Here is a 26,202-nt window from a genome sequence, read left to right as displayed (position 1 = left end):
ATTTCAATTTAGCATTGGCAGTGTTTTGTGATAAGTTTTAATGATTGCTATTCTGTAGAAATAATTGGTCAGTTTTTTTTCATCATTGACAATCCAGTTACTTCTGTAGCCAGGCATGCATTTATGTTAGTTAGGTAAGGATTCTGCTTCTTTTCAGAAATAACCAAAGTATTTAAAACAAACTCATTCACTTCATTTTATAAGGAAGCATTTCTAAATTAGCAGTAGATAATGTTCCATATCATAAGGAAGCATAGCATAGAAGACAATATTTGTGTAGCTAATTTGACTTCAGAATCTATGTCAAATGAGAAGGGGAACAAGGGAGGAGGGGAGGAAGAAAGGAAAGAAGAGACGAGAAAAAAAGGAAATAGAAGGAAAAAATGGAAGCAAAGCTTTTGTATTTAAGGAGGGGAAGAAGTGTTGAAGCAGGGGAATGTGAAAAAAAGAAGCCAGATATATACAGGTACAAATTCCCTGTGAATGTTATCATTTATATCTATGTCTATATATGTATAGATATAGATATATATAAAATGCATCAATAATGTTTTGTTTTTAAAAAAACTGAAAATAAATGAATTTTTAAAATCCCCTTAACTAGGAAATATAGTCAGGAAATACACTTCAACTTAAAGTTATATTCTTAGTTTGAGAAAGAAAAATTGTTTTTTCCTTGTAGTCTCCTCCTAGGGCCTGTGACTTAGTAAAGATGGAATAAGTCCAGGACATTTTTACAGTTCCAGGGATGATTGTCATAAATATTCAGGGTTGAAACACATTAAGCTACATTGGATAGTTCTTGCTAGGTAAAGAGTATGTCTTACTTTTTAAAATTTTTAAATATTTGAACTGTAATTAGTTCAAATATTTATATAAATAGTTTAATCTTACAGGAACTTCCAGAACCAACTCCAGTGAAAACTAGACTACCTCCTGAAATCTTTGGTGATGCTCTGATGGTTTTGGAGTTCCTCAATGCGTTCGGGGAACTTTTTGATCTTCAAGATGAGTTTCCCGAGGGAGTAACCCTAGGCAAGTATTCTACTTATGCGTTGCTGTGTTATAGTTCATCCTAAAATTAGGGACTTAAAAAAAGTCCCCTCAAAGTTCTTTAGGGTTACTGGACTTAGCTGGCATTCTGTCTTGGAGTCTCATGTGGTTAAAACAGTGGCTGAAACTAGAGGAGTCATTTAAGGGACTGACTAGTTGGATGTTCATGGTGGCCTCTCCATGGGCAAGTTTGATTCCTCATCACATAGCCTTTCACTGCTACTGCACTTCTCACATGGTAGCTCAGGGCTCCAGGAGGCTGGAAGCAGAGACAGCCAGCCCACCCTCTGAAACTAGGCTTGGAACTGCTCGGGTTTGCCACATTCCACTGGTCAGAGAAATCACAGGCCACCTGAAACTGAAGGGGGCGGAGAAGTAGGAGTAGTATGTGCATATTTACAGACAAATGATTGCCTACTTGCCATTTGTATTTGTTTGCCTATGTATTTACCAAGTTTTACTTTGTAAAATCAATTTTAAGAGTTTAGTATGAGAAAGAATTGGGTCCAATTTTGAATTTTAGCTGTCAAATAGCCATGTTTCTTTAAGATCCATGTAGGGACCTTCAAAAGTAAAATGATGTCACTCTTACTTTAATGAGAATACTGTATATTCATCAGGAGGGCTTTCAGTTTTTTCACTTTATCCTAATAAGTTAGTTGAGTTATGTATCACTGCATCTTAAAAATCAAGACATTCTAAACTATGCTGATATGAGTTAGATGAATTAGATAAGAAACATTTATTTAACACTTAAACACAATATTAGGATTCAACCCAAAAGTTAACGGGGCTGTGAGTGTAGCTCAGTGGTGGAGTGTTTGCCTAGCATGTGCAAAGCCCTGTGTTCAATCCCCAGCACTTCCAAACTGAAACAACATAAAGCCATAAAGCTAGCAATTACCTCTCCTGTGCTGTGTATGTCCCATATAGCTTTCAAGAAAAGTGAAACAACACCTTAGGCATAGTGGCACATGCCTGGAATTGCAGCCTGGAATTGGGGAGATTGAGGCAGGAGGATCAACACAAGTTCAAGGCTACCCTAAACTACATATGTAGTAAGACCCCACCTCAAAAAAAAACGTAAATAAAACAGACAATAATGGATCTTTGTATTATTAATAGAGTTTACATGAAATGCTGATGTACTGAGGTTCGTTTGGCTTAATCAAATGCAGTCACTTCGGCCTATGATTTTATTGTACTCAAATTTTGGCTCAAATAAATACTTAGCTTTGCTTTCTGTTGTTGATTAAATGTTTATTATTCCACTGGAGTTTTCTCAGTCATGAACAGAACTTTAAATTTATTTTAAATATTTTATTCACAGAAGTATTAGAGGAAGCTCTTGTAGGAAATGACAGTGAAGGCCCACTATGTGAATTGCTTTTTTTCTTCCTGACTGCAATCTTCCAGGCGATAGCAGAAGAAGAAGAGGAAGTAGCCAAAGAGCAAATAACTGATGCTGACACCAAAGGTCAGAGTTGAACATTATTGCTGACTGAGCCATAGTAGTTTGTAGTGAGACTAATTTCTGAGATTATTTAAAATTACATTGGCTTTTACAGTTAGAAAATATAATTGTTCTTGTTATCTGATGCTAAGTGATACACTAACAACATATTACCAGTTGTTTTATAAAAACTTTATTTTAATGTGACCTGTTTCTAACACCCTTTAAGACATTCCCCCCAATGTCTTGTTTTTATTCCTTTAAATTTTTCTTCGAAGAGTATTGCAGGGCCGGGGATTTAGTTCAGTGGTGCCACTGCCTGCCTCACAAGCGCAAGGACCCAAGTTTGGTCCCTGGTACCAAAGAAAAAAAGAGTATTGCAGATTTTATTGGCTAGTATCTATAATCCTAAAATATTCTGCTAAATAGCACTCATTTTTTTTCTACCTGAGGAAAATTTTGAGTTGTTATTGAGGACCTGGGGAAAACTTGAGTCATTTAAATTGAGGACGGGGTGTAATGTTGCATATCTGTAATCCGAGCCCTTGGGAGGCTGAGGCAGGAGAATCACTGCAAGTTTGAGACCAGCTGGGCTACATAGCAAGACCCTGTCTCAAAATTTTAAAAAAAGCCTTAATAAATTGGAAAATACTACTACTGATTTAATTTCAGATTTGGCAGTTCTTAGACCAGACTTAGGAAAATTTTTATTTTATTTTACTAGAAGTTTTGGGCTATAAGTTCTTAAAATTAGTCCTTTAACTATCTAGAGTCAGCCGGGCGTGGTGGCACACGTCTGTAATCCCAACACTTGGGAGGCTGAGGCAGGAGGATCGCTGTGAGTTCAAGACCAGCCTGGGCTACATAGTGACTTCCAGGTCAGTCTCAACTACATAGTGAGACCCTGTCTCAAAAAACCAAAAACAAAAAGCAAAACAAGTATCTAGAGTCAGTAGTCAGTGTATGGTATGTTAATGTAGGCATAATTTTTAATTTTTAAAGTAGTTTGTTCACTATTTTGTTTTAGGATTTACCTCAGTGAAAGGAAGTGCTTTGGCTTCCTCAACTATGGACTATTAACTTTGCTACATATGGGATTTAGGACCAGAAGCTTGATTAAATGACACTTTAGTAGATTGCATAATAATTCACAATAATAACTGCTGGGTGACAAAGATGGAACATTTTTGCATTCAGATAGTTTTGTCGGCCTTAGATAATTTGAGCTTCAGGGCCTGGAGCAACAGGATATTGAGTATGCTTCTGATGTTTGTTGCCTTTTAATTTTAGTCTAGGTTCCAACAAAATATATTCAGCCTGAATGCTTTATCAGTGTCCTTTATCAAGGCCATTTTAACAATATGACACTCACTGTCACCTCAGATAATTTAGTCAGTTAAATAGAAGTATTTATTCTTTTAGCCATTAGGTCAGATTAATATCCAGGAACATAATAGAGTTATTGATCAAGTTCTGACCTTAACAGAAGACATTATGCTATATTTCATTCATTATTTAAAGCAAGTAAATTTTGTCATTTTGGAAGTCCTCATGAAAAAAAGTGGAGTGAAAAAGAAATTGTGTTGGAAAATCAGTGTAAAGGTGAAAATATATGAGATTGTTGGTGTTTGTATTGCCATCTTATTTCACATTCATGATTTTTTGGCTCTAATTTTTTAAGCTTTATTCTTACACAGAGCTGTCTATAAATATAAATAGACACAAGATCTATCTGAATAAATGTTGACCACTGAATAAAGGTTTCCATGTTCCACTTGAAAATATTTAAATGTTGGGAAGAAAAAAACAGTTTAACATTTTCACCCATCTTTCCTTATTACTATTGATCCCATTTTCCATGGCTACCTCAGCTTCAGTAAGGGCCCTAGACTGTTCCCCCAAATGTAACTTCACTTTTCCTCACATTTGTTCTCGGAAAAGTTTTCCCGTAGTCTTCCTGAGAGTTGAATAGTCCATTGGGATTAAATATTCTCTTACTGCCTCCATAGGTAGTTTTACCACTAGTGCTTCCTGCAATTTCTACCTAAGGGAGAAGGTGGGCAGAAGAGAAAAGAATGAGTTTGTCTTAGTGATGAGAAAACTCAGGTTCAGTGATGATATTTACTAAAGATTGCATAGCTAGTCAGTGACATAAGGCATGATTGGTCTTCATACTGTCTTTGTGAGATAGATATAATTATTTTCTGTATTTTACATATAAAGAAACAAAGATTCAGATTAAAGAAGCATGACTAATCAGGAGGTAGGGGGATACAGTTCAGGCAATCTGATCTACCACTTCATAACAATTATACAACATTGCCTCAAAAGATGGCAACAAAGTTGAAATTTCGAATGTGTCTCCCTAGCACTGTCTATAAAATTATCTCTCTTAAAGATCTGACTTTTTTGGCTCTTGGTTGCCCTGTTTTTATATCAAATCTTAGAAACTTTGACTAGTAATTTTTATAATCTTACATTAAATATAGTTCTTAAAGCCCTTCAAAATATGGGAACAAGGCCTACAGGTATAGCATAATGGGAGAGAGTAGAAAGAGTGGTAGGACAGGTACAATCCACAGCACCAAAAAAATAAGAAATATGGGAACAAGAGCAGCCTCTTCATGTAGAACAGTTTGTATATTTGATGGGATATAATTGTTTAGTGTTGGAATTGTGTGTATCTAATTCTAGGTGAAGAGCTGGGGATTTAGCTCAGTGGTGCAAGGTCCTGAGTTCGATCTCTGGTACCAAAAAAAAAAATCTAGATGATAATAAATGTATCAGTTTCCAATATTAATAACATACTGAATACAATTAAATTATAGTCTCTTAGTGTGAAGTCCTAAGTGACTATAAACAAATTTCTAGAGTGATAAAAAGAGTGCCATATGGTATACATTTGAGTTAAAGAATACATGTTTTAACATGTTGCTTTACTCAATTTAAAATACAAGGAGCCGGGTGTGGTGGCACATGCCTGTAATCCCAGCACTCGGGGAGGCTGAGGCAGGAGGATCGCTGTTTGTTCAACCAGCCTGGGCTACATAGTGAGTTCCAGGTCAGTCTCAATTACATAGTGAGACCCTGTCTCAAAAAACCAAAAAATAAATAAATAAATAAAATATAAGGTATGATTGAAATAACATGGTGAATATTTAAATTTTATTATAGTAAAAAACATATTGCCATTAATTACCCTCGACACGCCCAAGCCCCCCCCCATTGCTTTGGGGGTTTTTTTGTCTGTTTGTTTGGTTAGTTGGTTAGTTGGTTGGTTTTTTTGAAGCAGGGTCTTGCTATGTAGTTCAGGCTGGCCTTCAACTCACTGTGCTGGCCTCAAACTCCCAGTGATCCTACTGCCTCAGCCTTGAGTGCCAGGATTATAGGCATGCACCACCACGCCTGGCTCCCTCCTTCACTTTCAACTCATATCCCATCTTTCTTGCCACTTCTGAAGCAGTTCTGGAATTCCTTTTTTCATGTGTTTATGAAGTGATTTAAAAATACAGCAACAAAAAACAAACAGCGAATGTGCAGCTACTGAGTTGCCGTCCAGTGGGAGGGCAAGCTGATAAAAATGTTCTGGTATACCTTCATCCGCCTGATTTACCAGGTCTAGCACCATGATACTCCTGGCTCTTCCCCAAAGTCAAAATGACCACGCACGGTAAATGTTTTCAGTCCATTCAGGACATCGAGGCAGCCATGATAGTGCAATGTAAAGACATGAAAGTGAACTTCAGAACCGCTGCCGAAAGTGGCAAGAATGGTGGGATAAGTGTTTGAAGAAAGCAGGAGCACTTTGAGGCAGATTAATGGCAGTGTGTCTTTTACTGTAATAAATTTTAAAATAACCATTCATCGTAATATTTTATAATATCATAACTTATCCTGCTGGGCTGAGACATAGTTCAGTGGCAGGGTTCTTGCCTAGGTTTGATCCCCAGTGCTACAAAAAATAAAAATAAAAAAACATCTGTCCTTTCACCAGTGGTTCATTTCCTTAGGGCTTTATAGCTTTTGTCCTAGGAAATATAATTTTTTATAGATAATACAGGTTGGACAGGGTGATTACTGAGGAGGAAGAGAGCCAACACACTTTACAGCTATTAACCTAGGACTGTTGTTAATTTTATGGTGACTATTACTTTTGTTTGTTTGGTTTTATGTGTAAAATGAAAATTAAGAACATTGTAGGTCTAGTATTTTAGTGGTGAAGAAGATACATTGTCTGTCACTTGGGTGTCACTTGGGCTAGATTAAGCCTGGTAAGCATGACTTTGGCAGTTATATATGCTAGGGTTAGTCAGGTAACTTCTGTGTAGTCCTGTTCATGCTTTAAATTGCTTTGAATATCATTAAATAATCAAAGATTGTAATCAGCTGTGATCTCAGAGCTGCTGTTTAGTGAAGGACAGCAATTCAGTTCTCTAAGGTTAATCTTGTTAGCATGTAAACTTTGTAGGGAAATCATCACAAAGCCAGTGTAGCCTAGTGATTTTCAAACAAATGTAAAGCACCCTAGAAGTTGTTCAGAGATTCCTAGGTACCTGTCAAGAAGAATTAAAAGGATGAATGGACAAAAAATCTCTTCTTTCTGTCCTACTTTAACATAGACATCTTTTTATCTCTCTTATATTGGGCTTTCAAGAAATATTTTTGAAAACCACTGACCTTACTCTCCCCTTTAAGAAAAATGAAGATATGAAGATTAAATAATTTGTCTAAAGGGTACATAACTAGGTGCTGGTGGAACTAAAACTTAAATACATAATGCGTGATGCTTAGTTTGAAGCTGTGGGAACTGAGCTCTCACAAACAGCATTTTTTTGTTTGTAAGCTTATTCTTTATAGCTGACCCTATCAATCTGTATACAGGTGTGGGTTTTTTTGGTACTGGGGATCAAACTCTGGTCCTTGCACTTGCAAGGCAGGCGCTGGAACCACTGAGCTAAATCCCCAGCCCTCAGTATTATATTAAGAAAATTGTTCATACTACTATATTAAATACATTTGTACCAGTGTATGTGCTGTTTAATCCTAATTGTAAACTAACTATTGTTTTTAATGCTAAAGCAATTCATTTAGAAAATACAGAGATGTCTTCTCGTTTCTTGGGTTGGAGAATTTTCAAAATAAAAAAAAGAAAATTTTAGTGAAAAGATAAATCAGTAATTAAGTGAGGGCAGTGCCATCTTTGAGTTATTTTCTCTCCTTCTGATATGACTTTATGATGATTACAACCTATACTTTGCTTATAATTCAACCTTAAAATATTTATAAAAGATTGAATATTTTTAAATAGATTGCCAAATTTCAAAGTAGACTTTTTCTGAGGTCATATTGAGTGAATGGATTTGTTTCTAATTTTAAAAGCATTTTACTGTTTTTCATAATATAAATGCATCTTGTTGGTAATTTGGAAATTGTCTTGTGTATTATGTGAAGAAAATGTTACTGTCAAGTGCATGTTTTAGGTGAAGACTAGACAGACTGTGAGTAATAGTGTTGTACTTAGTATTGATTTTTTTGGAGGTTCTTGACCGTTAAACTGCTTGCTGTTTCTTTCATCATTTTAAAAGGGCAGTATTCCCAAAGTTTCAAGCTTTGATTTATACTAGAATAAAGTATTTATTTCCTTAAAGATTTAACAGAGGCTTTGGATGAAGATGCAGACCCCACAAAATCTGCACTGTCTGCAGTTGCATCTTTGGCAGCTGCATGGCCACAGTTACACCAGGGTATGTGTGGGTTTTATTTTTTTGTTTGTTTGGCTTTTGATTTTTAATTTATTAAGGTACATTTTACATTGCTAAGTATTGTTTTATATTCTAAGTTACTATTTTCATTTTTAACAACTATAGGCTGCAGTTTGAAAAGCTTGGATCTTGATAGCTGCACTCTTTCTGAAATTCTCAGACTGCACATCTTAGCTTCAGGAGCTGATGTAACATCAGCAAATGCAAAATACAGATATCAGAAACGAGGAGGGTTTGATGCTACAGATGATGCCTGTATGGAGCTTCGCTTGAGCAATCCCAGTCTACTGAAAAAACTGTCAAGCACTTCAGTGTATGATTTGACACCAGGTAAACTTTGCATTTGAAATTTTTATAACCTGCCTACTTCCTACCCTCTTATGCCCAGAAAACCAATGGTAGCTGATGAGAAATGCTTGACGATAAATCAGTTTTAAGACGGAGAAAAAGCTGTTAAGAAAAAAAGGTTGGAAAAAAGAGTGACCTAAACTAAAGACTGTTATCATTCATAATAGCTTTAGGTATTTTATATTTTAATTTGGATTTTCTAATATTTTCTTATAAAACTTTACCTAGAAGGATAAATGAAAATTAGCTTTATCTTTTATTCAGGAATGTATCAGAAGCTTAAACGATAGCTGCTAAATTCTGCTACTTGCTTGAATAAGAATGAGGTATGAAAAACAGTATACGAGTGAGGTTAAAGTGAAATTATTTTTTTACCTGCTTTTTAAATGATAAATTTTTAGGTCTATGGATGTAGCTCAGTGGTACAGCAATTGCCTATCATGTGCAGGCTCCTGGGTTCAACCCCCAGGACCACAAAAAATAATAATAAAGTTAAGAAATTTTAATGTACAAATATAACTTAATGAACTTCAAATACTATATAATAAACGTATAGTACCATAATTCCTAACATTCATAATAGTCTTTATGGCAATGTTTTTATGCTGTCTCTTCAGAGAGGCAGTTTGCCTGTTGCCATTTTTTAAATTCATGTGATTATGACATTAACTTCATCAGTGAATTTAGAAATTGAAAAATAGTCAGGCATGGTGACACACGCCTGTAATTCCAGCACTCCAGAGGCTGAGGGGAGGATATCTAGAAATTGAAAAATAGTCAGGCATGGTGACACACGCCTGTAATTCCAGCACTCCAGAGGCTGAGGCAGGAGGATCGCTGTGAGTTGGAGACCAGCCTGGGCTACATAGTGAGTTCCAGGTCAGTCTCAACTACATAGTGAGACCCTGTCTCAAAAAACCAAAAAAACAAAACCAAAAATTTTTGAAAAATAATTCTTTACCATCAGAAAGTATTAGTACTTGAAAGGCCTTTTATATCACACAGCTGTTTAATTGAATTCAAAGTTGCTTTGAAAAGCTGCCCTTGACGTTGCTTGACTGTGAAACCACTCATTCTTTATTAGGCATTTTCACATTGAGTCACAAATTTTAAAATTTCCAACACAATTCCCTTTTCTCACTGATAATACAGAAGTTGTTTACCAATTTTTGACAGGAGAAAAAATGAAGATACTTCATGCTCTCTGTGGGAAGCTACTGACCCTAGTTTCTACTAGGGATTTCATTGAAGATTATGTTGATATATTACGACAGGCAAAGCAGGAGTTCCGGGAGTTAAAAGCAGAACAACATCGAAAAGAGAGGGAAGAAGCAGCTGCTAGGTAAGTCGTAATTACAGTCAGTCATCCTACTTAAAGCTATTTCTTTCTCTGCATCTGAAAGCCATATTTCATACTGTGATATAATGCGGTATTGGCTTTACAAAGAAGTGTTTACTGTATTTTAGTTTTGTAGTAATACTCAGCAGTTCCCATAATTTGATGATTAAAGGCAAGATGCTAACCAGTAGTGTCTTTCCATCAGTTAGAGTGTAATATTTTATTTTGACTTTCAGAATTCGTAAAAGGAAGGAAGAAAAACTTAAAGAACAAGAACAAAAAATGAAAGAGAAACAAGAAAAACTAAGGGAGGATGAACAAAGAAATTCAACTGCAGATACATCTATAGGGTATGATTTGAATTGCACTGCTCATCTGGTTTTATTTTTTCATCATAACATTTATAAAGAATAAAAATTTTAAAAATAAAAATCAGATACCTTGAAATTTAGAATGCTTTGAAATTTTTAGAAAAGTAGTTTTCTATAAGTACAGATGTATTAACAAGTCTATGCGATGTATCTAGACAATCATCAAGTATATGTATTATATTAATTTTGTTTTAGGAAATCTAGAACTCATATTTCATAGAATTGGTGTTACAATGTTAATTTCCCATAAAGCTTTCAATAGCTTTCAATAGTTTTTTGTTTGTTTGTTTGAGACAGAGTCTCGCTATGCAGTTCAGGGTAGTCTTGAACTCTCAGTGATCCTCTTGCCTCAGCCTCCCAAGTACTAGGATTACAGGTGTGCACTACCATGCCTGGATTTCAGTAGGTTTTTAATCAACAATATTTCTTTCATAAGTACTAGTTTATTTTATTTTCCCCTTCCTGCACCACCACCTTTACAATTTTCATAGTTCTGAGCTTTAGAGGCGGCATAAGATTGGAAGTTTGGTAGATGGTATGGAGAGAGAATGGCAGTACTTAAAGTATTTAGCAACTGCATGAGTATTTCGTTGCTTTTCACAATATTCGGGGTATAGCTTAGCTATGAAAACAAGTAGGAGTTTTTTCATATTGTAAATGGAAAATTACATTCAAATTTAACGAATAATTTTTAAAACAAAAAAGCTCTGAAAAATATCACTATTCCAAAACAAGTATACCGGTGTTATACCTACACATAAAACTGCATTAAATCCTAGGATCATAGGTCACAACTTGTGACAGCTATATTTAATATACAGCCAGCCATAGATAACTTAAGAAATTGAATTTGGATACTTAAGGAAAGTTAACTGAATGATGTGTAAAGCACCAGCAACCAAAGAAAAATTAACTTCTGAGCTTCAGAGGACACCATCAAGAAAGTGAAAGGGCAACAGGGTGAATGGGAGAAAATATTTGCAAATTATATACTTAATAAGGTACTTATACAGAATATATAAATAATATATATGAAGAGTTCTTAAAACCAACAATAAAAAAGAACCCAATTTAAAAGTGGTATAAGATTTGAACAGACATTTCTTCAAAGAATAATAAGTGCATGAAAAGCTGCCCAACATTACTAGCCATCACATCAGGGAAATGCCCAGTAAAGCCACAGTACCACTCTGCCCCATTCAGATGGCATTAATCAAATTGTATGACATCAGGTGTTGATAAGGATGTGGTAAAATTAGAATTCTCATACATCCTTGTGGGAATTGTAAAATGGTTCAGCTGTTTTAGAAAACAGTTTGGCAATTCCTCAGAAAGAAAAGTAAATGAGTGGTTACCAAGAGCAGTATGGAAGAGAAAATGAGAAGTAAATATAAATGAATATGGAATTTTTCTTTTGGAATGATGAAAATGTTCTAACATTAGTGGTAAAAATTTACAATCTTGTGAATGTACTAAAAACCACTAAATTATACACCTTAAAATGGTGGTTTTTATGGTATATAAATTATCTCAACTAGATTGACTGCTTCCCCAATATTTGTCTGTGAATATCCTTCCCACTCTGAGCCCCCATCACCTAGCCAACCACCTGCAGTCAAATAGTGGCTTCATATTTGGCTGGTTTCAAGGCAGGGTGGCAAATGGCAGAGGGGCAGCAGTACATGGCCGCAGAAGACAGCAAAAGTAACAGTGTCTTTCTGCCCCTTTTTATCTTATCCAGACTACTGGGATTAGGGCGATGCCAGACCAATCAGTGGAATGATTTGGTAACATACACCCTTAATCCTACTTGGCACACACTCTACATTCAGCCACCTCTGAAAAAGCCCATGAGGCTTTGTGAAGACATTTAGACACAAACCATAACACAGGATCTTTCAGTGTAACCCAGGCATTGAACTCCCTCTTGCCTCTGTCTCCCAAGTGCTAGGATTACACCACCATGCCTAGTTTTTCCACGTGTACTTTCTAGCCCACATAACTTTCCACAGAGCACCTAAAGTGCTTTCTAATCTACTATTTCCCTTTTCTACTTAAGGTTTTTTCCTATTGATTTTTGGATAACATACTCCAAGGCCAAACGTGATCTAATTCTCTTTTTTCCTTCTCCTTATTTTGGATTACTGCATTTTCATTTACACTTAAAATTGTGAGCTCCTTCCTTCTTCATTCAGCTCCATGCCTTTGTACATGCTCCTCCTCTGTAGGACAGACAAGCTTCCGGTTTGCTGCTGCCTGCTACTGTCCCAGTTCCCTTGGCTTGCAGTTTAAATATCCCTTCTTCAAGCCATCCTTTCTTGATCCTGGAGACTAGTTTTGGTTCTCCTTGAAGTACTTTCTAGCACCTTGAACTTCTCCTGTTTCAGTGCTGCCTGTTACATAAATGTACCTTTACAATAGTTTGTGAAATTATCAAGACTGTAAACTCATATCATATGGTCCACTACTCCCTGAACATAATGTCTGGTACTTTGTAAACAAGTAGTAGTATTTCATGAACAGAATTATATATTCACTAATAAACATCACCTTTGTTTGCATCCTAAAGTGAGGAAGAAAGGGAAGATTTTGATACTAGCACTGAGAGCAAAGAAATAGAGCAAAAGGAACTTGATCAAGATATGGTCACCGAAGATGAAGATGACCTAAGATCACATAAAAGAAGCAGAAGAGGTAATAATGAGGTTTCTTAAGGGCATGCTTGTGTATTTATTTTTTATTGATAAGATACTTTACTAACTATTCTGAAATATATATTAGATTAATTTCATTTGTGGTCCCAGGATGTGTGTTTTAAAATGCCACTTCATAGTTCATGATGAGTTGTAAAAATGATGACACTTTGTTTTTAAAAGGTGTAGTGAGCCAGGGATTTAGCTCAGTGGTTCTACCCCCTGCCTCAAAAGCTCAAGGTCCTGAATTCGATCCTGAATTCAATCCCCAGTGCCAAAAAAAAAAAAGTGTCATGAAGTCATTAGTATATTTATGATTAAGTCTTCATTCACGTGTCATTTATTCTGTAGGCAAGAGAGATAATATTCCTGTATCTTTACTAGGTCAGTTTCTCATAACTTTAGTTTCTTAACCTTTCCTTGGCAAGTTTTGTTGAGTTTTTTTTTTTTAATTGAGCTATTAGGGCCTTTGTACTGAGCCAGAGCCTTTGTACTGAACTACATCCTTGCTCTGTTTGATCTTGTTAAATTGCCCAGGCTGGTCTCAAATTTGCAATTCTCTTGCCTTGGCCTCCTAGTGCTAGGATTAAAAGCACTGAATTCCACACCCATCCAAGTTTTTGCATAAAGCCAAACCAAAATTTTAATTCTATAATATAATTAATTCATTCAGCATTACCAAATGCCTTCTATGTGTTAAAGATCCGAAGATCAGTAATGTTCATATTATTTTTACATTGCTTAGAATGGAAATCTCTATCACCTTAAAATAATTTCATAAATTATTGGACCAAAGGGAATGCACTTTTATAAAGCTGTTGGTACAAATTAGTTTTGAAGATCTTTAATGATCCCCACTTCATAGCAAAGGGAGTCCTTAAATTAATTCTTTGCCTATAATTTGGATGGGATCTTCTGTGAGTAGAAAATTGCCCATATCATGGAGGCCAAATTCAGTTTCAAAATCTGAAACAAACTTTGCTTGATAGAGTTTTAAAACTTAATTCTAGCCGGATGTGGTGACGCACATCTGTAATCCCAGCCCTTGGGAGGCTGAGGCAGGAGGATTGCTGTGAGTTCAACCAGCCTGGGCTACATAGTGAGTTCCAGGTCAGTCTCAACTACAATGTGAGACCCTGTCTCAAAAAAACAAACAAAAAAAACCCCAATTTAATTCTAAGTAATGAATCAAAGGATAAAGCTTAATGGCAACTAGAAAAGAGTTGAATACCAACACTTATTGGATTCTATCCCTCTACTTAGAGAAAAATTCATAGCTTTTAATGTATACTAGAAAATAAACATTTTGAACTAGGTGTTCATTTAAGAAGACAGAAGGAAAAAAATAGTACCTCCCTGACTAAAAGGAAGTACTAGAGAAGAGTAGGAATTAGTAGATAATAAAAGGGCAAAAGAGAACAAAACCAGAAGTTATTCTTTAGAAAAAGGTACAAACTAGACAAATACTTGTTCATATTGATTTTTTAAAAGAAGGGAGGGTCACAATAAATGAAATTAGGACTAAAAAGTAGAACAGCGTAACTAGAGATACATTAGAAACTTGACAATAAGAGAGGCAGACTGTATAGCACTTGCCTAACCATGCAGAAGGCTCTGGTTCAATCCCAGCACCACCGCCACCAAAAAAGCAAAGGCAACATATATATATAGTTTTCTGGCAATTAATTTGAAAATGTAGGCAAAAATGAGCAAAATCCTATGAAAGTATAATTTATCAAATGGATTAATGAAAAAGTTTTTAAATGTGTATAGTCTAAAACTATTAAAGTTTAAAAAAACATTTTTTTTTTTTGTTTTTTTGAGACAAGGTCTTACCTATGTAGTTGAGACTGACCTGGAACTCACTATGTAGCCCAGGCTGGTCTTGAACTCACAGCATCCTCCTGCCTCAGCCTCGCGAGTGCTGGAATTACAGGTGTGTGCCACCACGCCCGGCTTTAAAGTTTAAAATTTTTGAATCAGTACTAAAAATCCTCCACAAAGAAACCATCAGTCCTAGATGGTGTTATAGGTAAATTCTGCTGTTTTAAAGAAGCAGATAATTCCACTTTTCACGAACTCAAGCAAAAGACATAGGAGAAACATTGTCCAACTATTAACCAATTTGACAGTGACAGAAACAACAGAGAAGTTTCATTGCCCTATGTATTGTAAAGTCCAAATATATAATTAGGGATCCAGGGTCTTTTCATGTTGTTGGAACTGCCATACTTTGGGTCTTGCTTCTATCCTCATGTGCCAAAATGACTTCACCGTGTGTCTATTCTAGCTAGTAGGAAGGGGAAAAAAGAAAGAAGCACAAACCAGTGGATACATGTGTTTCTGCTTCCACCTTGTATGGGCAGAAGTTCCTCCCGTAGTCACGCCTGCTGTGGGAAGTGTTAATTCTCTTTTGCATTGTATGGTGCCCAGCTAAATATTAGTGATTCTGTTACCTTAAAGTAGTGATTAGAAAACGACAGTTCATGGACCAAATTTTACCTGCCCTTTTGTTTTGTTTTGTTTTGTTGAGACAAGGTCCGATGTCACTAAACTATGTAGCCCAGGCTGGCCTTGAACTCAAGGTGATCTTCCTGCCTCAGCCTCCCAAGGGCTAAGATTATAGGCATGTGCCAGTGTACCTGGCCCCGTTTTTGTGTAACTAATAAGCTAAAAAATTATTAAAGCCAGGTGTGGTGAATTTGTAGTTACATGGAGAGATGTACCTTCAGTGTATGAATTTAGGGTAGAGGGAGCACAATTCAGTCTATAATATAATTTGGGATAGCTTTGTATCTCATTTTTCTAATGAAAATTTAAAATATAATGATAAATTTTCAACTACAGGCAAAAGACAAGATGGATTTAAAGAATTGACAAGGCCAATAGAGCTCAACTGTGTAATGCAAGAGCCTCTTACTGCTGATGAGGAAGAAGCTTTCAAACAGGAACAGCAACGAAAAGAGAAAGAGCTCTTAGAAAAAATCCAAAGTGCCATAGCATGTACCAATATCTTTCCCTTGGGCCGAGACCGCATGTATAGGCGCTACTGGATTTTCCCTTCTGTTCCTGGGTTGTTTATTGAAGAGGATTATTCTGGGCTCACTGAAGACATGCTGTTGCCTAGACATTCATCATTTCAGAATAATGTGCAGTCCCAAGATCCTCAGGTACCCACTAAAACTGGAGAGTCTTTGATGTCTGAACCTACCTCCAACAAGGACCAAAGTCCATGTGACATTTCTATACAGCTGCCAAAACCAGTGCGTAAGCCAAATCGGTGGTGCTTTTACAGTTCTTGTGAACAGCTAGACCAGCTTATCGAAGCTCTTAATTCTAGAGGATATAGAGAAAGTGCCTTAAAAGAAACCTTGTTGCAAGAAAAAAGCAGAATATGTGCACAGCTAGCCCGCTTTTCTCAAGAGAAATTTCATTTTTCAGGTAAATTTTCCTTTTTTTTTTAAGGTAAATTTTCAGTGAAACCTATGTTCTTTTTTTTTGTTTGTTTGTTTTTGTTTTTTTCTTCCTATACTCTGGTCATTTAGGATTAAACATTTTTCATGCCTTTAGAAATAGATCTCAAATATTTCCTTTCATTTTGACCGTGCTGTCAGTTTGTGAGGCAGGTTGTGCTTGTAATTCTTCATAGAGTCAAGGTTCTTGCGCCAAGTGCAGGAGTCCCTGCTATTCGAGAGGCTGAGTGACATAGGAGGATCACTTGAGCTCAGGAAATAGAACCAAACCTGAGCAATGGTGAGGAAAGAAAAGAAAAGAAGGTTCTCTAAATTCCTTTGGGTTCTATTTGAATTATGCAGAACGATCTTTAGTGTGATTTGGTAGATGTTCTTCCTGATCTCCTCAGTTCTTGGTCAGTAGATGAAATGCCCACTGCTCTAAGGCTGCCATCAGTTTTGGAGATGATATAGTGCGTAAAGTTACTAAGGGTTTTGGCAAGAGTCTAGGAATAGAATTCGTTAATGATCTCTTTGAAGATTGGCTACAAGGGCAGATCAGGTAGCAACATCTCCCACTTGATGGCTGGCCTCTTGATTATAGATAAAGGAAAGGCATTTTTAGATGTACAGTTTCATATTATTAGTGAGATTCTCTTGGTAGAGAACTGTTTAAATTTGGGGGCATCTTACCATGGCTACTTTAGATCGTCTCAGAATTACAATGAATAGATCACTCCCCCACCCGCACCCCCAGTCCTAGGAATTACATCCATAGCCCAGCCCTTTCCTGCTTGGTTTGGTTTGGTTTGGTGTTTGTTTGTGTGTTTGTTTGGTACCATGGATCAAACTTGGAACCTTATGCTTGCAAGGCAGTTGGTGGTTGGTTTGGTTTTTTGAGAAAGGGTCTCACTGTATAGTTCACTGCCTCAACCTCCCGAGTGCTGAGATCACAGCTGTATGCTACTACACTTGGCTCCTATTTTTTATTTTAAAACATATTCTTGCTAGCCGGGCATGGTGATGCACACCTATAATCTCAGCACTCAGAAAGCTGAGGCAGGAGGATCGCTGTGAGTTTGAGACCATCCTGGGCTACATAGTGAGTTTCAGATAGGTCTCAACTACATAGTGAGACCCTGTCTCAAACAAACAAAACATATTCTTGCTAAATTTCTGAATTGTCCAATCTGAGCACAAATTTGTGATCCTTCTGCCTCTGCCTCCAAGAGTACTGGGATATTACAGGCACATGCCACTACACCTGGCTAGATAACAATACTTTACATACTTTACATTCCTTAATATGTCATGTAACTCACCTATTTAAGATATACAATTTTGGGCCAGGAATGTAGCTCAGCAGCAACAGCACCTGCCTGTCAAGGAAGAGGCCCTGAGTTCAATTCCTGGTACACACAAACACACACACACACACTAAAATATACAATTTAGTTGTTTGTTATATTCACAAATATATACAGCTATTACCACAATCAATTTTAGAACCTTTATTTACCTCAGAATGAAACTTGCACCCTTTATCTACCTCTCCCCTATATTTCTATCCCTGTCCTCTGGCAACCTCCTCTAACCCTAAGCAACCACAGATCTTTGACTCTGTAGAAACCTTTTGTCCTTGACATTTGCTATGAATGGGTATATAATACTGTATGTGATCTTTTGCAATTGATGTCTTCCATGTAGCATAATGTTTCCAAGGTTTATCTGGGGTGGAGCATGTATCAGAACTTCATTCTTTTTTTATGGCCAAATCATATTCCATTGTATGTATTCATTCATTAGTTGAGAGACATTTGATTTGTTTCTACCTTTTGGCTGTTTTGATAAATGCTGCTACACTATTCACATACAGGTTTTTATATTGACATTTGTTTTAAGTATATACCTAGGAGTGGTATTGCTGGGTCATACATCACAAGTTATTTGAGAAATTTCTAGATGTTCTTCCACAGTGGCTGCAGTATTTTATTTTCTCATCTACAATATATGAGGGTTCCAATTTCTGCATTTCTTTTCCAACACTTAAAATTATCTGACGTTTTGATTATAGCCCATCCTACAGGATGTGAAGTGGTCCCTCACTATAGGTTTGACTTATCTTTCTCTAATGGCTAATGATGGCAAGCATGTTTTCATGTGCTTATTGGCTATTTATATGTCTGTCTTTCTTTCGTTCGTTCTTTCTTTCTTTCTTTTGCTTTTTTAAGACAGGGTCTCACTATGTAGTTGAGACTGACCTGGAACTCACTATGTAGCCCAGGCTGGTCTCGAATTCACAGAGACCCTCCTGCCTCAGCCTCCCGAGTGCTAGGATTACAGGTGTGTGCCACCATGCCCAGCTCTATATGTCTTCTTTAAATGTCTATTCAAATACTTTGCCTACTTTTTAGTTGGCTTATTTGACTTTTTGTAGAATTATAATAGTTCTTTATATATTCTGGATAAAGAACCCTTATCTAATATATGATTTGCAAATATTTTTGACACTTTAATTTACAAATTGCTTTTATGTCCATTTTCTCAAAATCATAACAGTATCATGGAGTGATTGTATTTTTATTAATAAAATTATAACAAAGGTATTCAATTATAATTTCAGATAAACCTCAGACTGACAGCAAACCCATATGTACCCGGGGAAGAAGCTCCAGTGCATATGACCCATCTCAGATGTCAGCAGAGAGGCAGCTTGAACTAAGGCTGAGAGATTTCCTTTTGGATATTGAAGACAGAATCTATCAAGGAACACTGGGAGTGATCAAGGTTTGCACCTGCTTATATTTTTAGGTTAGCTAATTTGCGTGACCAAGAATTTAGGTAATATTTAGTTATTTGTGGGTGCAAGATGTGTGTTTTGAATAAACAACAGGGAAGAATATATTTTTATGAAAACTAAGTTTATTTCCCCACATCAGAAAGTTTACATATGGACTTAACATCTTTCTTAAATATACAACTTGACTGTCTGCTTTCTGAAGTGGAACTTAATGAATATAACTTACCTTAATATTTTTAAAGATCCATTTTGTGATATTTTCATCGGATGTTGAAATGTGATCTTTTCTCCTTCCTTGACCAGCTTCTGCTTTCTTTGCAGATTTTGGTTTGTTTTTCGGCGTCTGTATTGCCTCTTTAAACTCTGTTAGCAGTTCTCACTTGATATACAAGTTCTGTTTGTGCCTTGCCATCTTCTTTCACTTGCTACTACCAAGACAGCAGTCTTAAAATTGTTTATGATTGTTTTAGACAAGCTATTAAAGCTTTTATCTATTAATGCTGTAAATTCCAGTTTGGCCACTTAGTAGCCTTATTTTTTATCCTATTTCTATCTGTTCTATATGTTCTATCTGTTTTATATGAACATTAAACTTCATACCTTTTAGGAGCACATACTCCATTTTTCAGGATTAGTAAGCTTGGATTTTATTTCAGGTTGTGGACCGCCATATGTGGAGATCAGCCTTAGAAAATGGGTGGTATGAGTTGCTAAGCGAGGAGAACAAGGAAAACGGAATAATTAAAACTGTGAATGAAGATGTAGAAGAGATGGAAATTGATGAACAAGCAAAGGTCATTGTGAAAGACAGGTACAAAATAAATTTTTCTAAAGTAACCATCAACCTTGCCTTGCTGCTTTAAGGAGAGTTTTTAGTAAATGTATTTGGATTTTTCCTATCTTATAAAAGCTTAACATTTCTAAATATTGATCATTTTCTAAATCTTGGGCTCTTTGTTACTCCACTTTGTACTAATGCTGCCAAAAGACGACTCGGTAAAATATTTTTTTCCAAAATTATTTTGGCCAATATGGACTCTTAGGATTTACCTAGAAGGGAATGGCGGAGAGATACGAGTCGAGCTAACAATTATGGAGCAAGGCAGGGGCTGTTAGAAGACAGACTCCCAGTGTGGACGTAAGTCATGGAAGGAAGGGCTACTTGTGTGGAACAGACGTGGACGACAGTAAAGGAAGTGCTAGAGGAAGCTCCTCGCTGCAAGGCTGAGCCCTAACTGGGAGAAGCCATCTACAGAGGCCTTCGGTGAATGCGTTGGTACTTTTAAATGACTGTTTTAGCTGCACTGTGGCAATTTCTTGCACAGGGAGCCAGGCTGGAGGCTAATGAATGGTAGAGAGATAAGCTGCCCAAGATACACAGGCTTTAAGGTCTGTCATAATCATCATCTATGTAAAACCTTTCCCAAAGCTTTCCTTCTTCTACCTAAATGAATCTTCCTTCCCTACCAGCACATAACAGCTCCTGGAGATTACACAGGTGTAAATAAGCATTTGAAGGAATGAGTAGGTTCACGTTTCACTAGAGTGTTTTTAAGTGCCATAACTCTTCATTGTTTTAATGTAGACTTCTGGGGATAAAAACAGAACCTCCGAGTACTGTCTCAACTAATGCAAGTACACCACAGTCAGTGAGCAATGTGGTTCACTACCTGGCAACAGCACTCTTTCAGATAGAACAGGGTATTGAGCGGCGTTTTCTCAAAGCTCCACTTGGTAAGTATCTGTAATTGATTTTGAAATTGACCTTTAATGGAACTTTATTGGCTGACATAAAATTATGACTAATATGAAAAACTTAGATTGTTTTCATATTAAGGGATGAATTCTTTCAAATGAGATTTATTTTTTTAATAATGCCAAAATACTATTTTTCTAATTTACTCATTTTAGTGAATGTTCTTTAACTATTTTAGTCTCATCTTTTGTGAAATGTTTCACCCAAAGAAAGATGACAAAGCCAATCACAGTGGCACATGCCTGTAATCCTAGCACTCTGTGAGGCACAGGCAGAAGGATATAACTTCTCAGCCATCCTGGGCAATTTAGTGGCAAGAGACCTTGCCTCAAAAATAAAAAATAAAATAGGTATGGAATAGTGGCCTGGTATGAAGGACCTAGGTTCAGTCCCCAGCACTGAAAGGCGATTGGGAGAGAAGATGGCTAAACCCTATGGCCAGACCTTAAATACCAAATTATACATAAGTAGTTTTTCCTGGTGACTTAAATCTCTACCGTTTGGGATATGGTTTAGGCCAGGCATAGTAGCGAGTGCCTGTAATCCCAGCACTTTGGATATTGAGGCAAGAGGATCGCCTTGAGTTTAACAGCAGCCTATATAGCAAGATCAAGATCAAGATCAACTATATAGCAGGATCCTGTCTCAAAAGATAAAAATAAAAATATAGTTTAGTAACAGAGCACAGTATAAAAAGTAGTAAATCATAATTACCAAGTGTCAAGGTTAACAACACAGAGGAGGAAATGCTCCATAATTTATAATTTGTTTTGTTTTATTGGGTTTTGTTTGTTTGTTTGTTTGTTTGTTTTTTGAGACAGGGTCTCACTATGTAGTTGAGACTGACCTAGAACTCAATGTGTAGCCCAGGCTGGTCTCAAACTCACAGTGATCCTCCTGCCTCAGCCTCCCGAGTGCTGGGATTACAGGTGTGTGCCACATGCCCAGCATGTTTCATTGTTTCATTGACCTCAAACCACAGTGGTTTTCCTGCCTCAGCTTCCCAAGTGCTGAGATTACAGGCATGCACCACCACACCTAGCTAACTTTATAATTAGAATGATAATAATACTATAATTTTTTAGCAATTTAGAGACCAATCTAGGAACTTAACATTATGTCTATTATACAAGTTTTAAGTTCCAAAACACTTGATGTTATGACTGCTTCTATTTCCATGTTTTGCTTTGTTTTGTTTCATTTTGGGTGGGGTTAGTGGAATTTTTTTGATTTTTGAGATAAGAGTCTTCATGTAGCTCAGGCTAGTTTCAAATGTACTGGGTACCCCAGGCTGTCCTCAAACTCACAATCCTCCAACCTATGTGTTTGATTTGATTTGGTTTCAGATGTTGAATTTATAATTCATCATATTAAGATAGTTTATAACTCAGTAATGGGGTGATGATATAGCTCAATGATAAAGTGCTTACCTAGCATGTATGAGAGGCCTTGGGTTCAGTCCCCATCAGTACCACCCAAAAAAAACTACCTGTTTGACCATAACCCATAGTGTTTCACTACTTTTGAGTTTTAAAATATTTACAGACTTCCAGAGTTATAAACATTTTTCATAATTTGTCCTTTTTTCTTCTCTTCTACATTGACCTTACTTCTTGACATTACCAATAAGAATGTTCTCTGATTTGTTGGAAAGGATTTCTTCATGATCTTTGAACTAGCAGTTTCCTTGGAGGCCCCATTGAGGTCAGAGCTTTTTGTGAAGTATTATACAAAAATCAAGATAAATAGCACAAAATAACAACAAATCAAATACATTTAAATGCTTTATACTCTCCAGACTAGACTAGAAATAAAATATTCAGCTACCATCCACAAAAGGCACACATAGGGGGCAGGGATTTAGCTCAGTGGTTCTGGCATCTACCTTACAAGCACAAGGACCTGAGTGTGATGCCTGATACCAAAAAAAAGGCCCACATAGGGGCTGGAGAGTAGCTCAGTGATAGAATGTTTACCTAGCATGTGTAGAGTCCTGGGTTCAATCCCTAGTACCGCACACACACAAAAAGACATACCTACAGTAAAAGGTTATTGTCTTAGTTACTTTTCTCATTGCTAAGACAAAATACCTGATACCCAAAGTTAAAGGAGGATAGGTTTTTTAGCTCACAGTTTGTAGAGGTTTCAGTCCATAATCCAAAGTAGGGTGGCATCACAGAGGAGAAACAGTTCATGATGGGCAGAAGCAACAAAGGGAAACCACAGCTCTTTTTGTCCCTTATATCTATCTTATCCAGGGTACTTAGTGCGGGTAGCACTCACACCCTTAATCCTAGTGCCCTTGATCCTAGCACTGCATCATGAATCAACCCTAGTGTCACACACTCTAGATCCAGCCACCTCTGAAAAAGCCCCACCTGTGACTAAATGAGGCTTTGGGGGGACATCTAGACACAAGCCATAACAGTTACAGAAAGATAAAAGTGGGAAAATACTCTCTGAATTACATTCTAACTATCTTCACACTTACCTCCACTTCACACCAGGAGTGGTAGCACTCACCTAGCACTGGGGAGCCTGAGGCAGGAGGATTGCCATGAGTTCAGGGCTACACTTGATCTTAGCCAAAAGGCCGAGAAGCGATTGAGTTCAGGGCTATACTGGGCTACATAGTGAGTTCAAGACCAGCCTGAATTACAGGGCAAGACCCTGTCTTTAAAAAAAAAAAAAAATTCCACTTCACTATATTTCTCTTTTTCTTTGAAGAGCCATTTGATCAATCCATTGAGTTTTTCCTTCTCCCATTGAATTAACTACTTTTAGAAGTTCCAATATTTTTTTTCTTGGGGTTTCTTTTTCCTGCTTTTTTATTTTGAGACAGGGTCTTGCTCAGTAGTATCAGCTAACCTCAAAATCTTCAAACCTGAAACCCTCCTACCTCGGTCCCTTATATGCTAGGATTATAAATATGTGTTAAAATGCCTGGCTTTTTGTTTTGTTTTGTTACCTATGCTGAAGGTAAAACCCAGGGCCTCATGCATGCTAGGCAATCACTCTACCACTGAGCTACACCCCTACCTCCTGATTCTTTTTAAAACTTAAGTTACTCATATTTTTAAACTTTCTTAAAACACTAAACATAGTTATTTCCTATTCCGTGTCTATTTCTAGTATCTGAAGTCTTTTTGTTTTGGTACCGGGGATTGAATTCTGGTCCTTGTGCTTGCAAGGCAGGCCACCGAACCACTGAGTTAAATCCCCAGCCCTATCTGAAGTCTTTATGAGCCTGATTCTGCTAGCTCTCACAGTGTTTTTTTTCCACAAGTGTATTGTGGGAGAGAAGGGATACACTCACTGGGGAGCTGGGATCAAGTGAAGGGCCCCACACATGCTAGCCAAGCGCCCTGTGGGTTTAGTTAAGTCTCATTCCTCAGAATTGGATCTGTAGAAATGTTTTCAGAGCAAATTTACAAAGATCTGTATTGGTTTCTGACATTCACATGAGCAGTTTGACTGCAGCCTAAACCATTTTAAAATCAGCCGGTGTTTCTTTCAGGTTTATAAACCTGTTCAAGCCTTTGCTTGTAGCTTCAGAGTCTCAGGCCAGGTTTAATTCTCTTTTCTACCCAACCCCAATCCCAAATGAGTACATTTCCTTTCTTTGTGATGTGGTACCCTTTTCTACCCCAGCTCCTGAAGGGGTTGCCTTTTAGCATTCTCACTTTTTAGAGAGTTATTTACTACCTTGGATGAATACTTGCTTCTATGTCCTGTCTGGGTCACCTCATAGTCAAATGAAAGCTCAAAGCCCAAGGCATTTGGCAGGTATATTGCTTTACAGTTGTAACTCGTGAATATTTTCACCTTCCTAGCTATACTAAAAAATGTTGAAGGTAGGGACCATAGAAAAAACTTGTTTCATAGGTCTTAAAGTGCTGCACATAAAGGGAATATTGCTACCGACCGTAGGGGAGCAAAGACTGGATTTCACGAGGAGAACAGGGATCTTCAGAAAGGTGGGAGCAGGTTCGGCAGTGACAGTCAGAAACCACACAGCACTGAGTAGTGAAGGTAGTAGCTGCTGCAATTTTATTTCTAACTCTAGATGTATATATACTAGTTTCAAGGGCACACTTCAAGAGTGATTCCAGTCACAGGCAGGCATGAGAAAGATAGACAATAGTACTGTAAAAGCTAAGACCACAAGGTCAAGGTAAGACCACACCTATATACAATCACAAAAGCCAAGACCACTAAGTCAAGGTAAGACCACACCTATACGCAGTCAGAAGGGGAAGTTTGTAAAACAAAGGACTGGCTTCAGCATGTCACCTTCAGAATCACCTTCAGGACCTCACAGTCCGGGGCTCAGGGTCAGCACTTTGGCCGCCCGCGTCCTCTTGTGCCCCAACACCTCCCCATCTCTAGGAACATCTAATTGTTCCTGATCTTTCCTGGGCCCAGAATACAATTCTACAGATAATGAACAAATAGTAATAAAGACAAAATAGAACAGAATTATAAATGAATCCAATGTCCCCAAACTGCAGGCAGAGAGGCCAGCTATTCTCTTCACGGCTGACTTCGCATGCGGTGTGTGCCAAGGACCTCCAGGAGGCTTAACCCCGTGGGGACGATACCTCGGGTCTGGTTTCTGCCAGGTGACCGGCATTGTCACGCAGACTCCACTGGAGTGGTCGTGGCAGAGTATTATGTATATGTACAGTGGAGGAATAATGACATCAGTAATTGTATTTACTAGCTGAGCTTGGTGGCAACTCCTATAATCCCAGCACTTTGGGAAGCAGAGGCAGAAGGATTGAATAGTTCAAGCTCAGCCTGGGCAATTTAGCAAGACCCTATCTCAAAATAAAAACTAAAAAGGGGCTGGGATACAGCTCAGTGTAAAGGCCCTGGGTTCAACCCCCTGTACCACCATCAAAAAGTAAATAAAAGCATTTAATCTATGACAGGCACTTTACATGCGTCATGTGTGTTACCTGATTTAATGTATCCAGCCACCCTCAGAGGTAGAGATACTATCCATGTATTGCTATTGAGGAAACTTATGCTCATATAAAAGATCTAGTACTCAACTCAAACCAAAGTAGACAGACTTCAGAGCCTGGCATTCACTTAACAATTAGTCTACCACCCAAGAGGCTTTGAGAAGAATAGCATGAAATATGGCATTGCCGAACTATATATATATAT

The 26,202-nt window shown here is 37.3% G+C and overlaps 1 protein-coding gene across 2 annotated transcripts in view; it reads left to right on the top strand.

The window, feature by feature from the left end:
- Baz1a (bromodomain adjacent to zinc finger domain 1A) overlaps positions 1-26,202 on the top strand; it is a 102,929-nt gene that overhangs the window by 63,763 nt on the left and 12,964 nt on the right. The window contains exons 10-20 of one of the 2 annotated variants that reach the window (XM_010633600.2): positions 897-1,035; positions 2,384-2,530; positions 8,155-8,250; positions 8,374-8,598; positions 9,793-9,958; positions 10,192-10,305; positions 12,896-13,020; positions 15,867-16,460; positions 19,095-19,258; positions 19,928-20,082; positions 20,857-21,005. In XM_010633600.2, the coding sequence (XP_010631902.1) occupies positions 897-1,035; positions 2,384-2,530; positions 8,155-8,250; positions 8,374-8,598; positions 9,793-9,958; positions 10,192-10,305; positions 12,896-13,020; positions 15,867-16,460; positions 19,095-19,258; positions 19,928-20,082; positions 20,857-21,005 (2,074 nt within the window). The remainder of the gene's footprint in view (positions 1-896; positions 1,036-2,383; positions 2,531-8,154; positions 8,251-8,373; positions 8,599-9,792; positions 9,959-10,191; positions 10,306-12,895; positions 13,021-15,866; positions 16,461-19,094; positions 19,259-19,927; positions 20,083-20,856; positions 21,006-26,202) is intronic. The other variant, XM_010633602.2, reaches the window with a different exon arrangement.

The sequence above is a fragment of the Fukomys damarensis genome, unplaced genomic scaffold (assembly GCF_012274545.1).
Source record: "Fukomys damarensis isolate Sample0158 unplaced genomic scaffold, DMR_v1.0_HiC HiC_scaffold_17, whole genome shotgun sequence".
Taxonomy (NCBI): domain Eukaryota; kingdom Metazoa; phylum Chordata; class Mammalia; order Rodentia; family Bathyergidae; genus Fukomys; species Fukomys damarensis.
This window is presented reverse-complemented; position numbering and strand designations above follow the sequence as displayed.